At 38.1% G+C, this 17,591-nt stretch overlaps 1 protein-coding gene across 4 annotated transcripts in view; it reads left to right on the top strand.

The window, feature by feature from the left end:
- LOC110449370 (prolow-density lipoprotein receptor-related protein 1-like) overlaps nt 1–17,591 on the top strand; it is a 224,157-nt gene that overhangs the window by 196,969 nt on the left and 9,597 nt on the right. For all 4 annotated transcript variants that reach the window (XM_021496199.1, XM_021496197.1, XM_021496198.1 and 1 more), the window contains 14 exons: nt 399–487; nt 2,441–2,665; nt 3,048–3,229; nt 3,985–4,205; nt 5,967–6,158; nt 6,886–7,120; nt 7,658–7,759; nt 8,868–8,975; nt 9,664–9,839; nt 10,638–10,787; nt 13,127–13,241; nt 14,464–14,589; nt 15,235–15,387; nt 15,738–15,882. In XM_021496199.1, coding sequence (XP_021351874.1) covers nt 399–487; nt 2,441–2,665; nt 3,048–3,229; nt 3,985–4,205; nt 5,967–6,158; nt 6,886–7,120; nt 7,658–7,759; nt 8,868–8,975; nt 9,664–9,839; nt 10,638–10,787; nt 13,127–13,241; nt 14,464–14,589; nt 15,235–15,387; nt 15,738–15,882 — 2,219 coding nt within the window. The remainder of the gene's footprint in view (nt 1–398; nt 488–2,440; nt 2,666–3,047; nt 3,230–3,984; nt 4,206–5,966; nt 6,159–6,885; nt 7,121–7,657; nt 7,760–8,867; nt 8,976–9,663; nt 9,840–10,637; nt 10,788–13,126; nt 13,242–14,463; nt 14,590–15,234; nt 15,388–15,737; nt 15,883–17,591) is intronic.

Below are 17,591 nucleotides of genomic sequence, written 5' to 3'. Positions count from 1 at the left end.
AGTCATCTCTGTTTGTCTCTGTCCCACATGGCATGCTGAAGGTAAGTCATCTCTGTTTGTCTCTGTCCCACATGGCATGCTGAAGGTAAGTCATCTCTGTTTGTCTCTGTCCCACATGTCATGCTGAAGGTAAGTCATCTCTGTTTGTCTCGTGAAAGGAAGGCCAGTCGAAGTCTGTGTTCATACCACCTTGTGGATGATACATTAGATTAGTTTAAGCCTTTTGATGTACCTCCAAAAAATCAGACAGCAACATAACAGTAAATTTGACTGTTTTAACAAAATTAATGTGATATTTTACATTTATTACATTACATTCATAAATTATGAATATATTTTGAGTCTGATATATGCGTTTGCATATATATTACACTTGAACAACCTACCTTCTATTACAGGTCCCAAGCCTCAGCTGCTGATTGCACACGAGAGGGAGCTGATCCAATCTGACATCGGCTTTGGTGGACAAAAACAGTCTCTGATGACGGTAAGTACAAAGCTTAAGGGGAGGTATTTGTGCTTATTCAGGGGTACCCTTATGTCATTTGTGGAGAAGTATTATGTGTTAATCTCAAAGGGAGACAATTCTATTGAACAGTGCTTGGTTTGGTTTTGGTTTGTTTGTGTTTTACGTCCTATTAACAGCTATGGTCATTTAAGGATGTGCCAGGTTTTGGTGGTGGAGGATAGCCAGAGTTCCCCGGAGAAAAAACACCGACCCACGGCCAGTACCTGGCGACTGTGCTTTGAGAAATTGGACTGGTTACCAGTGGGGCAATGCCTGGTTATAATGATAATACTTAAGAATTTGAATTTCAAGGTTTACCTTGGGAAATATTACTTGGGTTATCATTAACCCTTTCACCACCGTAGACCATAATGGACTAATTCCCTTTAATGCATGGTAGAGTCCACTGAAGTTACCTAGGGGTGAAGGGTGAATGTACTTTGCAATGGAATCTGTGTGAAATAAAATCATTGGATTTGTATCAAGAGGAGATAGCTCTGGGCTTCGTTGTTCAAAAGGTAATACTAGTTTAACCAGTGATTAGTGTACATTTTCTTTTTTTTTGTATATTTAAAATACAACCATTACTTGATATAAAACTTTTCAGGCTGTAAATATATTGTCAAATTAAAAAAAAAAAATACCTGAAAAATTACAAGTTTCTACACAGTACGTACATAGACAGAATTATTAGAGCTTGAAAATGTCGGTAAACAATGATAAAGATAATCACCTTCTGAACAGCTGGGCCCTGATCTCTAATGAAGATTCTAAAATGCAATCTGATTTAAACACATGTAAATTTATCATCTATGGCATTAACAAGGCGACAGATTAAATCTTTATCTTAATCAAACTGGCTCAAAAGTATTGTTGCTTGTCTAATAAATCTATTGGAGGCAAACGTCACAAAGTAACTGTTTGTGTGATTTTACTTAAAAAACTGTAAAATGGCCATAAAGCATAAAAAAGTCTCAGATTCCATTGGGTATAATGTTTATTTAGAATCACTGATAATTATAAATAATGGTCCATATACTGGTGACGTTTTCCTTTTAAATACCTTACTGTTGTAAACTTACCACTGTTCCCTATGAATGAGATGCATCGATCATTTATCTCTGACCTCTGAACTTTAATGCTCCTGTTTCACTTGACCTATAACCTTTGATTCTTCATTTGCCTATGACCTTTGACTTTAGATGCTCCATATATACCTCTGACCCATGAATTTTAATGTTCCATTTATCCCTGACCTATGACCTTTGATGATCCCTTTTGCTTCTGGCTTATGACATTTGATGCTGCCTTTATCTCTGACTTGTGACCTTTATTGCTGCAATTATTCATGACCTATGACATTTGATGCACCAGTTACATCTGACCTATGACCTTTGATGTTCCAGTTAACTTAAAGCTATGAAATTGATGATCAAGTAACATCTGACCTGATATAGCATATGATGGTCCTGTTATCCCTGACCTATGACCTTTGATTATCTATTCACGTCTTGCTTATGACATTTGAAGTCTTGTGACCTTTTGTTGCTGCAATTATCCATGACCTATGACCTTTGATGTTTCAGTTACCTATGACCTTTGCCATTTAATGGTCCAGTTATCTATGACATTTGATGTTCCAGTTATCTATGCCCTTTGATGTTCCAGTTACCTATAACCTATGCCCTTTGATGTTCCAGTTATCTATGACCTTTGATGTTCCAGTTACCTATGATATTTGATGTTCCAGTTACCTATAACCTATGCCCTTTGATGTTCCAGTTATCTATGACCTTTGATGTTCCAGTTATCTATGACCTTTGATGTTCCAGTTACCTATAACCTATGCCCTTTGATGTTCCAGTTACCTATGATCTTTGACATGTAATGCTCCAGTTTCATCTGACCTTTAACCTTTGCTAATTTAACTAGAGTGAAATGGACAAGATCCTGTCTATTGATGTGGACATGACACACTCCTTGTTGACATCCTCTACGCAATGGACTGCCTTCATCATCAGCCACGACAAAACGCTGAAGAAAATGACCATTGATGCCCAATGGGCCGGGATCAACATCCCGAACAAGAAAACTAAGCCTGGTAACACGCGAACACGTCGTAGCAGTTTAGATCTGAAGGCACAGCTTCCTGTGAAGGTACGATACCCTTGTTTATGATACTGGTCAAGATAAATAGCATACTTACATGTACCAACTCACCTTACTTTGGAGGGAAACTCTTGAATTTGGACCCTAAAATTGAGCATTTTCAGCTAGTGAATTCGGTAAAAAAAAAATATCTTGCTTTCTAAGATCTGATGAACATAAATGGCTAATTGGTCATTAAATATTACAAATCAATCTAGGAAAATAAGGCTTTCATTTCGTAGTAATTGCTCCTATGCTCAAACTTGAAATTCGGTGCTCAATTTAATTCCAAGTTAAAGTTAGAAATTACTTTGAAGATATTATTTCAATTTATGCCGGTTCTGATGTTTAAATACTGGCTTCAGAATTTAAGACATACCTGTTCTTTTAGTTTGTAGATCTGGTAGCCGACCCTCAGGGTATTGCTGTAGACTGGGTCGCGAAACGAATCTACTGGACCGATGCCGGAACTCGCACTGTAGAAATGACAGATTATGATGGTGTTCGTAAGATCACGGTGGTGAGCTCTGGATTGGACCAACCCTACTCCATCGCTGTGGCACCAGAAGCAGGGTAAATGACATCACACATTATTGACCAATCAAAGATCTTCGGTAATCAAGGAACCAGTTGAATATTCATGAAATTATCTGTTAAGGATCCCCATACCACTTCCAAAAACTGTAACAACATATTGGAAACAGTTTTTACCCGGGCATGACTTAAACTTTGATCAATCGTCTCTGAAAAAAAAGAAACATACCTTGCTTGACATTTAAGAATAAGTAAATAAGAAAAAAAATGAAAGAAACAAAATATAATCAACAATGGCTTTCCGAGTGTAAAAATGCAGCGGGGATAAATGGGATTTAAACCCTAGACTTCAGATTGTTATATTATCGCTCTAACTGACTGAGCTACTTGGTCAATGGGAGTTTCTTGTCTCAACTGGGCTACATTTATTCAAAAAATGCATTTAATTGGAGGTCACTGCATGAATGAAAACTGCTGTGCAGTGGGACAGGGATCCTTAAGGGTTATTACTTTTAGACTATATATATAGTTGTTTTGTAGAAGAACTTGTGTAATTGTTATGAAGTTGTAATTCATTATGGAACAGGGATCCTGAAGGGTTATCATTGTTCCACTATATCATTGTTGTTTTAAACTTATGTGATTGATTTAAAATTATAATACATCATTGATACAGAATTTAAACAAAAAAGGATTGTGTCAACAAAATGGATTGTGTCAGCAAAATGGATTGCGTCAGCAAAAAGGATTGTGTCAGCTAATTCCAAAATTCAACAATCTTTCATATATTTTAGGAAATTGTTTTGGACAGACAGAGGTTTCCCGCCAAAGATTGAAACTTCAAATCTTGATGGAAGTGGGCGCAAAGACCTGGTGAAAGATGATATAGTATGGCCGAATGGTTTGGCCATCGACCAGGCCAATCACAGACTGTATTGGACAGACACCAAGAAACACACCATAGAAACCATTGGTCTCAATGGCGACGACCGACAAGTCGTCTGGCAGTTTGAGGGTAATTACATTATCAAATGAGTCTGTAATGGATGTTGGATTATGTAGAAAAAGTTAAAAATCTTCTTCGACGCTGGTTGGAGTAATAATTCCCCACAAGCCTTTACTACTGGGTGGTGGTTGGGTACTAGAGGTTTTCACGCCATTCATCGTCAGTCAGTCTGTGTGTAATTTTGTCTGAGAGGTATCAAATATATTCTGTCACCTACAATTTCCAAACTTTGTATGCGAGTACCTTTTGGAATGGTAGAGTTGATTGGTTGATTGGTTGGTTGGTTGGTTAATTGGTTGGTTAATTGGTTGGTTGGTTGATTGGTTGGTTGGTTGAAGTTGGTTTTTTTGCCTACATGATTCCACCCATGCGGGTTTCATCTCACTGACGGAAGTCGGTGTTCTGTCGGCGGGAGGGAAGTTGCCTTCCCTCAGGGGGTGGGGAGGAGTCGCCTTTACTATATCCTTATCCTTATGTTTTGATGAAATTTGGGAGACGACTCCTTGGTTCGAAACGGTAGAGTGTCGCATACTAACTTAAATTGGGTCTCAGACCCCACCATGTAGAGTTATGGCTCATGGTTTACAGTGCATCACTTTGGCTGGAGTAGATCTCATATAGTTATCATCTACAATTACCAAATTTTATATGCCAGTATCGGTTGAGATGATAGAGGTTTACATAGGTATACCAAAAATCTGGGTATCGTGTCTCACTGTATACAGAGATAAAGGTACCTTGTTTGTTTGTTAACCCTCACAAACAAAGTTTTTGAGAGGGAGGGGTATATATGAATCACCCTGTCTGTCCGTCAATCGGTCCATTACAGAGATAAAGGTACCTTGTTTGTTTGTTAACCCTCACAAAGTTTTGAGATGGAGGGGTATATATGAATCACCCTGTCTGTCCGTCAATCGGTCCATTTCAGAGATAAAGGTACCTTGTTTGTTTGTTAACCTTCACAAAGTTTTGAGATGGAGGGGTATCTATGAATCACCCTGTCTGTCCGTCAATCGGTCAATTACAGAGATAAAGGTACCTTGTTTGGTTGTTAACCCTCACAAAGTTTTGAGATGGAGGGGTATATATGAATCACCCTGTCTGTCCTTCAATCGGTCCATTACAGAGGTAAAGGTACCTTGTTTGTTTGTTAACCCTCACAAACAAAGTTTTGAGAGGGAGTGGTATATATGAATCACCCTGTCTGCCCTTCAATCAGTCCATTACAGAGATAATGGTACCTTGTTTGTTTGTTAACCGTCACAAACAAAGTTTTGAGAGGGAGGGGTATAGATGAATCACCCTGTCTGTCCTTCAATCGGTCCATTACAGAGATAATGGTACCTGGTTTGATTGTTAACCCTCACAAACAACTTTTTGAGAGGGAGGGGTATATATGAATCACCCTGTCTGTCCTTCAATCGGTCCATTACAGAGATAATGGTACCTTGTTTGTTTGTTAACCCTCACAAACAACTTTTTGAGAGGGAGGGGTATATATGAATCACCCTGTCTGTCCTTCAATCGGTCCATTACAGAGATAATGGTACCTTGTTTGTTTGTTAACCCTCACAAACAAAGTTTTGAGCGGGAGTGGTATATATGAATCACGTACCCTGTCTGTCCGTCAATCGGTCCACGAACCTGGTAAGTGCAACTCATCCTTATCTGTGTGTTTAATTACCATGATGGACCTTATAACATGAGGTCGTTTCACATAATGTTGTACCTGACAAAATTGTAATCACGATCCCATTTCCTTTCTGACAGGGACGGAGGATCCTCCTTTCATGCTTGACGTGTTCGAAGATTACCTGTACGTCACATTGTATCGGTCACACTCCATCATACGCATGCATAAGTTTGGTCGCAAATTCATGAACTGGACAGATGTTCTACTGACCAACATCACTTTTATAGGGGACATCATTATCCTCCAGCCAATCAAACAGAAGAACTCCAGTAAGTACGGCCCTGTCTCTGACCACAAAAATACACCTATTCCACTTACTGTAGTTATCTTCCACTAAGCTTAGGAAGCTGATATAAAATTTCTGACTCAAAATAGGGAGAGGTGCTTATCATTTAGGATAATGAAATAACTTTTTTTTACTTTTTTTTTATATTGAAATTTGTCCTAGAGCATCTTTGGACAAAGGAGACTCAAGTTTGTATAAACGAAGGGTGTGGACCCTCTGGGGGCGGGGCCCAATAGGGGAAATAGAGGACTTTTTTCTCCTACTATACTAGTGAAGGGATTTAAACCAAATAAATATTGGTGGGCTTATTACCAAGCATGGGCTTATTGCAAAATAAATATGGTAATTAATATCACTTTGCTTAATATTATATTTTTATTGTCAGGTTTTCCTTAAAACATCATTCATGTCTCTCAATGTCATTATATATATATATATGTTATATGCATTTATATTGTATGTAGTTAAGTTTGTTTTAGGTTGTGATTGGACATAAATTTTACCAAATATCATATTGCTTAGTGTCTCATTTTGAATAAAAACATGTTCTTGAAACAGTTGTCATTATGTATTGCGTGTCATATAATCTGTTTAAAAATCATTGGATTTGATATGAAAGTAGGCTGTGACCTTGACCTTGAGGTTTGATGCGTATCCTGTTTGACGTGTAACAGATGACCAGCTATATACGAGATCTATGTTCATTTCAGTTGTGAATTACTGTCACTCCAATAATACACATGACGGTCCTTGTTCCGGTGCCTTCTGTGTCAATATGCCACAACAGATAGCACTTGAAGCACAAGCACCCAAGTTCAAGTGCCTGTGTCCAAATGACGCTGTGTTTGAGGATGGAAAGTGTAGTTTTAGGAAATCTTGTGAGCCGGGATACTGTAAAAATGGCGGGAGCTGCCACCCGCAACTAAATGGAAACTCCAAGTGCAGGTATATATATATATTATGTAGAAATGTCAGAAATGTTAGCGTAAAAATGTTTTCAGACCTGTTTACAGTGTAAACAATGTTAACAGACTGAGCTGTTCGTTAAATAATGTTTCTGAGGCCAGCTACAACGTAAGCAATGTTTTGTAACAATGTTTAGAGTCTATATATCCTACAGCTTGAAAAATAGAAATAAGAAATGAAATCTTGTATATACGATGTATAGCTTATTAACAGGTAAAGCAGTTTGTCTATCAATCTAAAGGTACATGTGTTTTAAGATCCACTCTGACCTGTTACATTTTTTCCACTCCTGTTATAATTTGGTGAATTGCACTATAAATGGTATGCTGATTGTAAATGAGTCAAATATGTAGATGTATTGAGTTCTTTCCCTCTCTGCCTTTTAACTTCAAATCCAAAAATACTGTACAAAGTTGTTATATCATGTCTGAATGTTTACCTGTTTATGTTATATACCTGTAAATTTCAAGCTGTGTTAACTTACCTGTAAACGAGTATGCATTTGATTATCTGTAGCTGTCCAGCTGGTGTGACAGGAGACCGCTGTGAGAAGTGTGACGAATCCTACTGCCAGAATGGTGGTCAATGCATTGTAACAGGGTCCACCTTCTCCTGCAAGTAAGTCTCTCACCAAGGTCATGAGTACTTAAACACACAAGTATTTCGTCAGAAGTACGTCACCAAGGTCACAAGTACTTCACCAAAGGTCACAAGTACTTCACCAAGGTCACAGGTACTTCACCAAGGTCACGAGTACTTCACCAAGGTCACAAGTACTTCACCAAGATCACGAGTACTTCACCAAGGTCACAAGTACTTCACCAAGGTCACGAGTATTCACCAAGGTCACAAGTACTTCACCAAGATCACAAGTACTTCACCAAGGTCACAAGTACTTCACCAAGATCACGAGTACTTCACCAAGGTCACAAGTACTTCACCAAGATCACGAGTACTTCACCAAGGTCACAAGTACTTCACCAAGGTCACGAGTACTTCACCAAGGTCACAAGTACTTCACCAAGATCACGAGTACTTCACCAAGGTCACAAGTACTTCACCAAGATCACGAGTACTTCACCAAGGTCACAAGTACTTCACCAAGATCACGAGTACTTCACCAAGGTCACAAGTACTTCACCAAGATCACGAGTACTTCACCAAGGTCACAAGTACTTCACCAAGATCACGAGTACTTCACCAAGGTCACAAGTACTTCACCAAGATCACGAGTACTTCACCAAGGTCATGAGTATTTAAACAAGGTCACAAGTACTTTACTAAAGTCACAAGTACTTCACCAAGGTCACAAGTACTTCACCAAGATCTCGATTACGTCACCAAGGTCATGAGTATTTAAACAAGGTGGCAAGTACTTTACTTAAGTCACAAGAAATTCACCAAGTCACAAGTACTTCACAAAGGTCGCGAGTACTTCACCAAGGTCAGGAGTACTTCACCAAGGTCACAATAACTTCACCAAGGTCACAAGAACTTCACAAAGGTCGCAAGTACTTCACCAAGGTCACAAATACCTGAAGTTTGAATATAACTGCATACTCATCAGTACGATAGAGATAATCAGTAGGAAAACCATTATGTTGTAAAGGTGCAATGCATATTTCTCAGATGGTTACTCGTAGCAGCTATCGCCATAAAGATGTCACGCATAACTAAATTTTACATAGTTATTATGCTTATGTGTTGTCTTTTTTTGTCTTTTCAGCTGTAAAGGAGGATTCACCGGCCCGCGCTGTGGCACTGATGTGTGTATAGGCTACTGTGATAACAACGGCCATTGCTCCTATTTGCCAAACGGAAATCCAAAATGCGTGTATGTATTTTAGATGAACTTTCTGTTAATACTCTTTCAGGTACTCTGCCTTTATTATGGTAATAACAAAAGAAACTCTTATTTTTTTTTATTTCAATATCAAACAAAAGAGTTTAAACAATAAATATGGGGTTATTTATAGTTCATTTCTGGCAAAATTATTATTTCAGAGAAATGAAATTTATGTTGGTTAAGTTAATTACATTTGTTTTGTACCAATGAAAATAACATTTAAGCCCTCAAGCTTTTAGTCCTTCTTTTAAATTAACAAACCATATCTATAACGTTAGAAAAAATGAAAAATGGTGAGGAGAAATATTTTATTTGCAGATAGTATTATAGAGGTAATATCAAGAACTGTTTTTATGGAAATATTGCTTAAATTACATTGCATAAATATTAGCAGAATAAGTTAAGGAGAAGCACCATTTTTTAGGCCTTATAACATGAAGGACTGTTAATCTAAGTTTTAAGTACAAAAATGTACCAAATTCCATATATACCTGTATGCATAAGTTTCAATTTCATTTGAAACTTCATTTGAGATTTTTGAAACAAGTCTTTTTAAGTTTTTAATTTAGCAAAGCTCTTCTGAAATAAAATTGACTTTAAATATAAGGTACGACAACCTGCTTGTTTTCTTGTTGACAGACTACTTTTGAATTGACGTCGTTTTTTATTTGCACAGGTGTCGCCATGGGTTCACAGGTGCTACGTGTCAGAGCTGTACCGATGACAGCTGTACGAACGGCGGGACATGTCAGATTGTGGGCGGTTCAGTATCGTGTCTGTGTCCGGAAGGGTTCAGCGGCAATAAGTGTGAAACTGGCACAAACTCCTGTCAGGACTACTGCAAGAACGGAGGTAAGGGAGATAAGTCTGATAAAATGTTTTGACTACCTAGTGTCGTGCCACTATTTGTGTCATTTATAATGCAATATCGCAATTACTCTTAAATTTGTATGAAGATAAGTCATATTGACCATAATTCTACACCCTCCGGAAAAAAATTTCTATTTATTATTTACTGAAGTATATGTCATTAATAGAAATTTTTGAAATTTATGATGACTTTCATGTGTAGGAAATTCTTCGTGTTTGATTTTAATGTTTTGATGTATACATTCAATATTTTCAGGTGCTTGTTTTCATAGAAAATGTTGAAAATTATCCCCATTAAATATTGGCAATGAACATTTCCTTGATTGACATGACAAGAGTTCTTTCCGATGGGGGGTGGGGTTGATTTCGTTGTTGACCAATCAAAACACTGATTACAAACTGCCATGGGAAAAATTACAAGTGGCCTATCTGGTAAAAGCCTGGTTAGCTTAATGGCCGCGAGAAAATCCGTTCTAGACATCAGCCCTTTCTACTGCCAATAATAATCATCTGTTACCGGTCATAGGGGAATTATTCTCTGGCGAAAACACAACGTTTAATTCCACTGTTAACTTTCATTTTCGTACTGTGCACTCGTGAAAGATATCAAAATATTAGCCACACTCGTGAAATATATTTGGTATTACTGAAGACACTGTAAGATATCATCCTCTGTATATTTCTATGACTATGATATTCAAACTTATACCCATTCTCAGAAATATTTTTCAATTTCGTTTGCCTCTACTCCTATACTGAACTTTTCAATTTTAACCACAGGCACATGTGATCCAAACTCAAACGCTGTGGATGTCAAAAACACAGAGAGGTACATCTGCACTTGTACGTCTGACTGGAGTGGGCAACGCTGTGAACAGCCCGCCCATGGATGTGCAGGCTACTGTCAAAATGGTGGCGACTGCAACATCGGTAAGTCGTTATAATATGTTGCTTTCCAAATAAAATCATAATAATTGTATACAACATTTGATATACTAGCACCCTATCTAGCTAGAATAAGCCACTCTAAAGCGCTTTACAGTACATAGATATGCAATTTATACAATCAATACAATTAGCATACCGGTATACATTAATCAATACATTTTTGAGGAATTTGCAGGAGCTGCCTTATCAGAGCTATTAACTACTAGTCATATGCCACCTGGCTAATATCTCCCGATATATGTATGCCTCGTATGTGCTGGAGATGTATTGTGTTCTGTTTGTAGTGGGACGGTGCTTTCAACGGTATAATTTATAGTGCCACCTCACTTGAATGTTAACTTGTCGAACACTTCTCTAAAACTTTAGAAGTTACTGGCCGCCGATCGAAGATTTTCCCCCCAGGAACTCCACCTTTCCTCCACCACCAAAACCTGGCACGTCCTTCAATGACCATAGCTGTTAATAAATAGGACGTAAAACACAAACAAACAAAACCAAATTTTAGAATTTTTCTTTTTAAACCAAGCTCACACAAGTTTTGATTGGCAAATGTAGAGTAAACGTACAATATACAGCTAACTTATTCTCAATCTGATATTTTAGTTGGCAGCAGTACGAGTTAATTGTCTCAGATTTGCCCAGATATTTATGCTGTTACTTTACTGGGCATATAAAAAATACATAAAAATATACAAATATCTTATGAATTACATGCAAATTATAAAAGGCAATACATAATATTTAAGACAAATCTCTGGTATTGCAGTATTCTTGTTAGATTTTCACAGAAACCTAGTTATACTTCCAAACAATTGGGAGAGAAGTGTTATTCCTCGTCACAATTTGAGGTTGGAGTTTCATAATTTCCCCAAAATTTACTTTGACTGATATATTGAACACACACAAGTCTCTTGTATTGCAGTATACGTATTCTTGTTTAATTTGTCCAGAAACCTACTTATATTACTAAACAATTGGGAGAGAAGTGTCTTTTCACAAGAATTATATATTGAACACAATTCTCCCCAGCAGCAGTTGGGTTTTGTTTTTATATGCAATGAAAATTTAAAAGAAACAAACAAAAAACCAGAAATATATTTTAAATATGTTGGGCATGGAGGCACGGTAGTCTAGTGGTAGGACGCTGGGCTCATGACTGAAGGAAGGCACGGTAGTCTAGTGGTAGGACGCCGGGCTCGTGACTGAAGGGAGGCACGGTAGTCTAGTGGTAGGACTTCGGGCTCGTGACTGAAGGGAGGCACGGTAGTCTAGTGGTAGGACACCGGGCTCGTGACTGAAGGGAGGCATGGTAGTCTAGTGGTAGGACACCGGGCTCATGACTGAAGGGAGGCATGGCAGTCTAGTGGTAGGACGCCGGGGTCGTGACTGAAGGGAGGCATGGTAGTCTAGTGGTAGGCCCCCGGGCTCGTGACTGAAGGGAGGCACGGTAGCCTAGTGGTAGGACGCCGGGCTCGTGACTGAAGGGAGGCACGGTAGTCTAGTGGTAGGATGTCGGGTTCGTGACTGAAGGGAGGCATGGTAGTCTAGTGGTAGGACCCCGGGCTCGTGACTGAAGGGAGGCACGGTAGTCTAGTGGTAGGACACCGGGCTCATGACTGAAGGGAGGCATGGTAGTCTAGTGGTAGGACGCCGGGCTCGTGACTGAAGGGAGGCACGGTAGCCTAGTGGTAGGACGTCGGGCTCGTGACTGAAGGGAGGCATGGTAGTCTAGTGATAGGACCCCAGGCTTGTGACTGAAGGGAGGCATGGTAGTCTAGTGGTAGGACGCCGGGCTCGTGACTGAAGGGGGGCATGATAGTCTAGGGGTAGGACGCCAGGCTCGTGACTGAAGGGAGGCATGGTAGTCTAGTGGTAGGACGCCAGGCTCGTGACTGAAGGGAGGCACGGAAGTCTAACAGTGGTAGGACGCCGGGCCTTTGACCAAAGGGTTGCGTGTTCGAGTCCCAGCACGGCCCTGTGTTGTATCTTTGAGCAAGAGACTTTACTCCGCTTGTTCCAGTCTACTCAGCTGTAAATGAGTATGTGGTTGGGCAGTGCTAGAATTGTTGTATGCTAGCTGTTAGCGCCGAAATGGCAGCTCCGGCTGTATGCTTCTTATGGAGTTAAGAAAGGTATTGGCTGGTTGCAAAGGCTTTATAACCACGGATAATAATTTGTGAACCTCTTTGAGAGGACCTACGAACTAGGTTGTGATAAAGTGGTATATAAGAACCTCAAATTATTATTATTATCATTATTAAAAAATTGTTGAAGTGAAGAGTTGATTGTAGCGTGTTATAACCAGTAAATGTTGTGATCAGTCCAGGGGGAGCCTAACTGTAACTGTACAGGAATATATGAAGGGGACACGTGTGAAACCTGCCAGTGCCAGCAAGGAAGTTGTGAAAAACTGGATAATGGCAAGGCTGTCTGTGTGTAAGTATATGTGTTCAAAGTCTCTCCTACTAAAGGGTAGTAACATATGTTGTTCTGTACAAGATCTGATATCTGTGAACCCAAAGCAGGACAATATTTGTCGAAGTAGCGGAAGCGAGACTACGGTGTTGTTTTTCTGGCGACAGCCTCAACATTAAGTTTTTGCGTTGAAGTTAGTTTCTCTGAAACTTCAAGTGCTAGACCAACCAAACTTGGACCAAAGATGCAACCTAGGTAGTATATCTCAACCCATGCATCAAATGCTGGATTTCTACATTGAATTCATTTCACCGATATGTGCATTGATGGTCAAAGCGGGCTGCAGGCGAGACATATCAATCTGAATGACTTGTTGCTAAATATTGAATTGATTAATTTCATGCCACTCGATATCATGTGGTATCAATACCAAAAGCTTTCGTTAACTTTTAATTAATAGATATCATCAACTTTTCTTTTCATTAATATATATCATCAACTTTTCTTTTCATTAATATATATCATCAACTTTTCTTTTTTATATCACAAGTTGATTATTCGGGCTCATGGTTCTAAAAAAAAATGCAAGATACTTACAGTAGCAAATAAAGCTGACAAAAAGCAGTTCAATTGACATATATAAGTAACAGTATCATTAAGTAAAAACAGCATGTAAAGCAATAATTCTTTGTATTGCATTCCAATTTCTAGGGCCGCTTCAAAACAAATGTGCCATTTTGAATACTTCTTCCTAAAGGGTTCACAGATGTAAGAGTATGAATCATGCTTTGAAAGTCTGTTCTATCAGAAATTTGAAGAATAAATTTACTGGTTAGCATGAGTTTCAAAAACAACTTTCATCATGTAGTGTCTGATGTATAGATGGCTATTAGATGTGAATCACTAATAATCTTAATACTAGGTACAGTTTTGACTACCTCCCCAGCCGCAAAAGCTGTTTGTGCCAAAATCTCTAAAAAGAGACTTTAATGTAATTAATTTATTGTTTAAATACCAGGAGTGTGGTGGGGTTATTACCGGGCAACCACTCTATGCACGGAAAGTAAGGAAAAATGGGGAACAGGCTTATTACCAGGCATGGGCTTATCATGATCACCAGTAAAATACGTAGTTGAAAAGAATAAAAAGCAGTAAAGGAGTTTTACTTTAACTGTCCCGTTTATATAAAATGGTTTTTTTAAAAAAAAAAATATTGTTATTGCATGTTGTTTAAATTTGACAGATGCAACAAGAAGTGGAAGGGAGTTCTGTGTGCGGAGAGTATCTGTGACACTGACTGTTTCCATGGCGGCCAGTGTCAGGATTGTTACCTTGGTGACGACCATGTAGCGGCTTGTAACAGCTGTTTGTAAGTATCCGGTCCTGAAGTACAGGATTAAATTCTAATAGAAACTATTCTATTATAATAATTATGGTAAAGACTTTATATGCTTACATATACCTGAAATTTAAACCTTCAAACTGAAGAGTCAGTGAAGGGTGGAAGCTGCTAGGTTTGAAGTTGATCGTTAGATCTTACTTGTTATAAGCTTACTTATGTATAAACTGTAAAAGGTTTATTTTCTGCAGTTGTAGTTTTGCAGGTTTGCTATAATGGTCAAATTCACTGGGTTTATTTTGTTTATGGATATCAGGTCTATAGGCCATGACACATGGCATTAAGGTGGGGATAAATTAATGAACTATTTACTAATTTCACAGGTTGTACTTTTCATTGGAAAATATTTCCATGGAAGAATTAGAACCTCTAATAAAAAAATAACCTTTAAAATATCGTTAAGAGGATTTGTAAGTGGTTCTCTGTAAGAATCAGCTGATGGGGTTTCTGATAGCTGAGTGACTTGCAGACAGACTTTTAGGTGAAGGAACATGTATTGAGAGCAAGCATTTGGTCTGTGGGAGTATATATACAATCAATTCTATATCATGAACATTGAAAACATTATGTAAATCTTCACTTGACATTTCACTATTTCTATTACTATGGTTACAGGTGCACTGCAGGTTTCCACGGTGACCATTGTGAAAAGGGCCTTGAGAAACAAGCACAGGCAGACAGTGTCCTCATTCCCATCCTCATCCCTATAATCGCCATCTTCCTAATCCTCATCCTCATCGTCATCGCTCTTGTTGTCCGAAAAAAGAGGTAAGGTTTGGGATGATGGTTTGTGTTTGGTAATTTTTGGTTTCGTCTTGGGGGGGGGGGAACCATTAAACCATAGGATACTAATTAAATGTGTCCTTTTTTAACTGTTAAGTCCCTGATTACTTATCAAAGATTTTATGGTTACACCCTTTAGTACTAATGAAACGTGACTGTTGTTTGACCTTTGAACTGCTGACTATCTATTAAATGTCTCCTATGTATGACCACAGCTGACTCTAGAATAAAAATTGAATTTGTCTGTTGATTGGCCATTTAACCTGAGTACTAATTAACTTAATTCAATGTTACCATTAAAGCCCTGTACATTAAATGTTTACTGCTCTTGACAGGGACCAGTTTAAGCACCGCCGAATGATGAACAACTCCAATCTGGAGGTAGCCAATCCTATCTATCTCGCGCAGTCGCAGGAGGGCGACGAACACGACGATCGCGATATGTCTCCTATGCAGGTCTACGACGAGGATGGCGACGACGTATGTATAGCTATTCTTTCTGTTTAAATCTAATTTTCATGTAGAGGTTGGCTGCAAGAGCTTCATTGTTGTTGAAGTTTTCAGCTTTGGATTCAGCTTGCGGCTTTGAGCTAGAAACAGTCTTATGATGTACAGTAAAACCTTGATATAAACAGTTTTTTGGACATTTATACACAACAAAAACGATGAAACAACAGTTTAACCTGTTAATTACAATTCGAGATATTTTAATGAGGCAGATAGTAAGATAAAAGAAAAAATACAAACTTATACTTTGGCATATCAGGGGCTAGTCTTTTTGGACATAAAAAATACTTTTAAGATAAACATATAATTAATCATATATTTATTCAATTTAAAATGCAATCAAATGTCAGGTCACAGTGGCACTTTATTATTCTAGACTTTGGACACTTGCTTACTTGCTTAATCTTATGTGGCCAAAATGTCTTGTTTAACTTTTCTGGGAACTTCTAGATTACGCCTGATATTGGACTTAAGCGGCCGAACAGATGAGATTCTGCCGTACAGTAAAAGTACATTGTAACTACAATAAGACTAGACTAATGTATTATGACCATAAGTTTATGCCTTTCTGAGACAAGAGCATTGCATTGCAGTGGCGGATCCAGAGGGGTTTTTGGGCTTCAGGAACCCCCCCCACCCTGAGAATTTTCTTTAAAAATCATGTATTTTCACCATTTTCCTCAATTTTCCCCCACATGGAAACACCCCCAGGAAATTTGGAAACCCACCCAGATAGGTCTCTGGATCCGCCACAGCATTGGTTTTAAATATATAAATGATTTGATTTATTTGAGTTTGACCTTACAAGATTAATTTTGCTTTTGGTACATGTATATGTTTTGGCTATTGAGCATGTCTTTTTTCAGCAAAATCGTCTTTGATTGAAACTCCATGATACAAAATTGCAAAATTTTAGTGGTTTGGTAGTCTATTTGAAAAGAAGGTAAATCTGTGAAAGTAACAAAGGAAAATTTCTCTTCCTACACTGATCCACCTACGGTTCATATCGACCTGTACATGTACACAAATGTTAAATTTAGTTAGCATTTATTTAACTATGATGACTCATTAAACATGTGGAACATGTTCATAAAAAAATCCAAATATTTGCTTCCTTTCTTTACCAATCCAAAAACGTTATTTTACATCCTTCAGTAAAAAAAACCACAAGGAGTCAAGTTCTGTCCTTGGGGAAAAAACAAAAAATCGTTTGTGATCACTTACTGTTCTTACTAATAACCAATGTTTTCTAATGAAATAAATTAATTGAAATCAGATGTAATGTTGGAAAGTAAACAAGAGACTCAACGTAAAGAAAGAAATTCTGAGGAAAAATGATAGACTTTTTTAACAATTTGCACTGTATTTAATGTGTCCTTAGAAACCAAAGGAGGGGGAAAAGGTAAGGGTCGATATTGTCTACCTGTTGTCATGGTAACAAGTGTTGTATGCCACTATAAACTGCTAGACCAGGATGTATTTGAATATTATTTTTTATTTTGTTTGAATGTATTTTACAGCTTCATTGTATTTAGTTTGTTAAAATGGCATTATTCAAGAGCACGTTGTACAATGAACAATAACGTTGATCACATCAAAACTATGTTGTGCACAAAGTAAAAAAAATATTTGGAATGACATGTTAATATGGCATGTCAGATATGACAATGCCCTAAAATATA

The sequence above is a fragment of the Mizuhopecten yessoensis genome, unplaced genomic scaffold, assembly GCF_002113885.1.
Source record: "Mizuhopecten yessoensis strain PY_sf001 unplaced genomic scaffold, ASM211388v2 scaffold4599, whole genome shotgun sequence".
NCBI classification, from domain to species: domain Eukaryota; kingdom Metazoa; phylum Mollusca; class Bivalvia; order Pectinida; family Pectinidae; genus Mizuhopecten; species Mizuhopecten yessoensis.
Note: the sequence above shows the minus strand (reverse complement) of the source record. Positions and strands in the feature narration are given on the sequence as shown.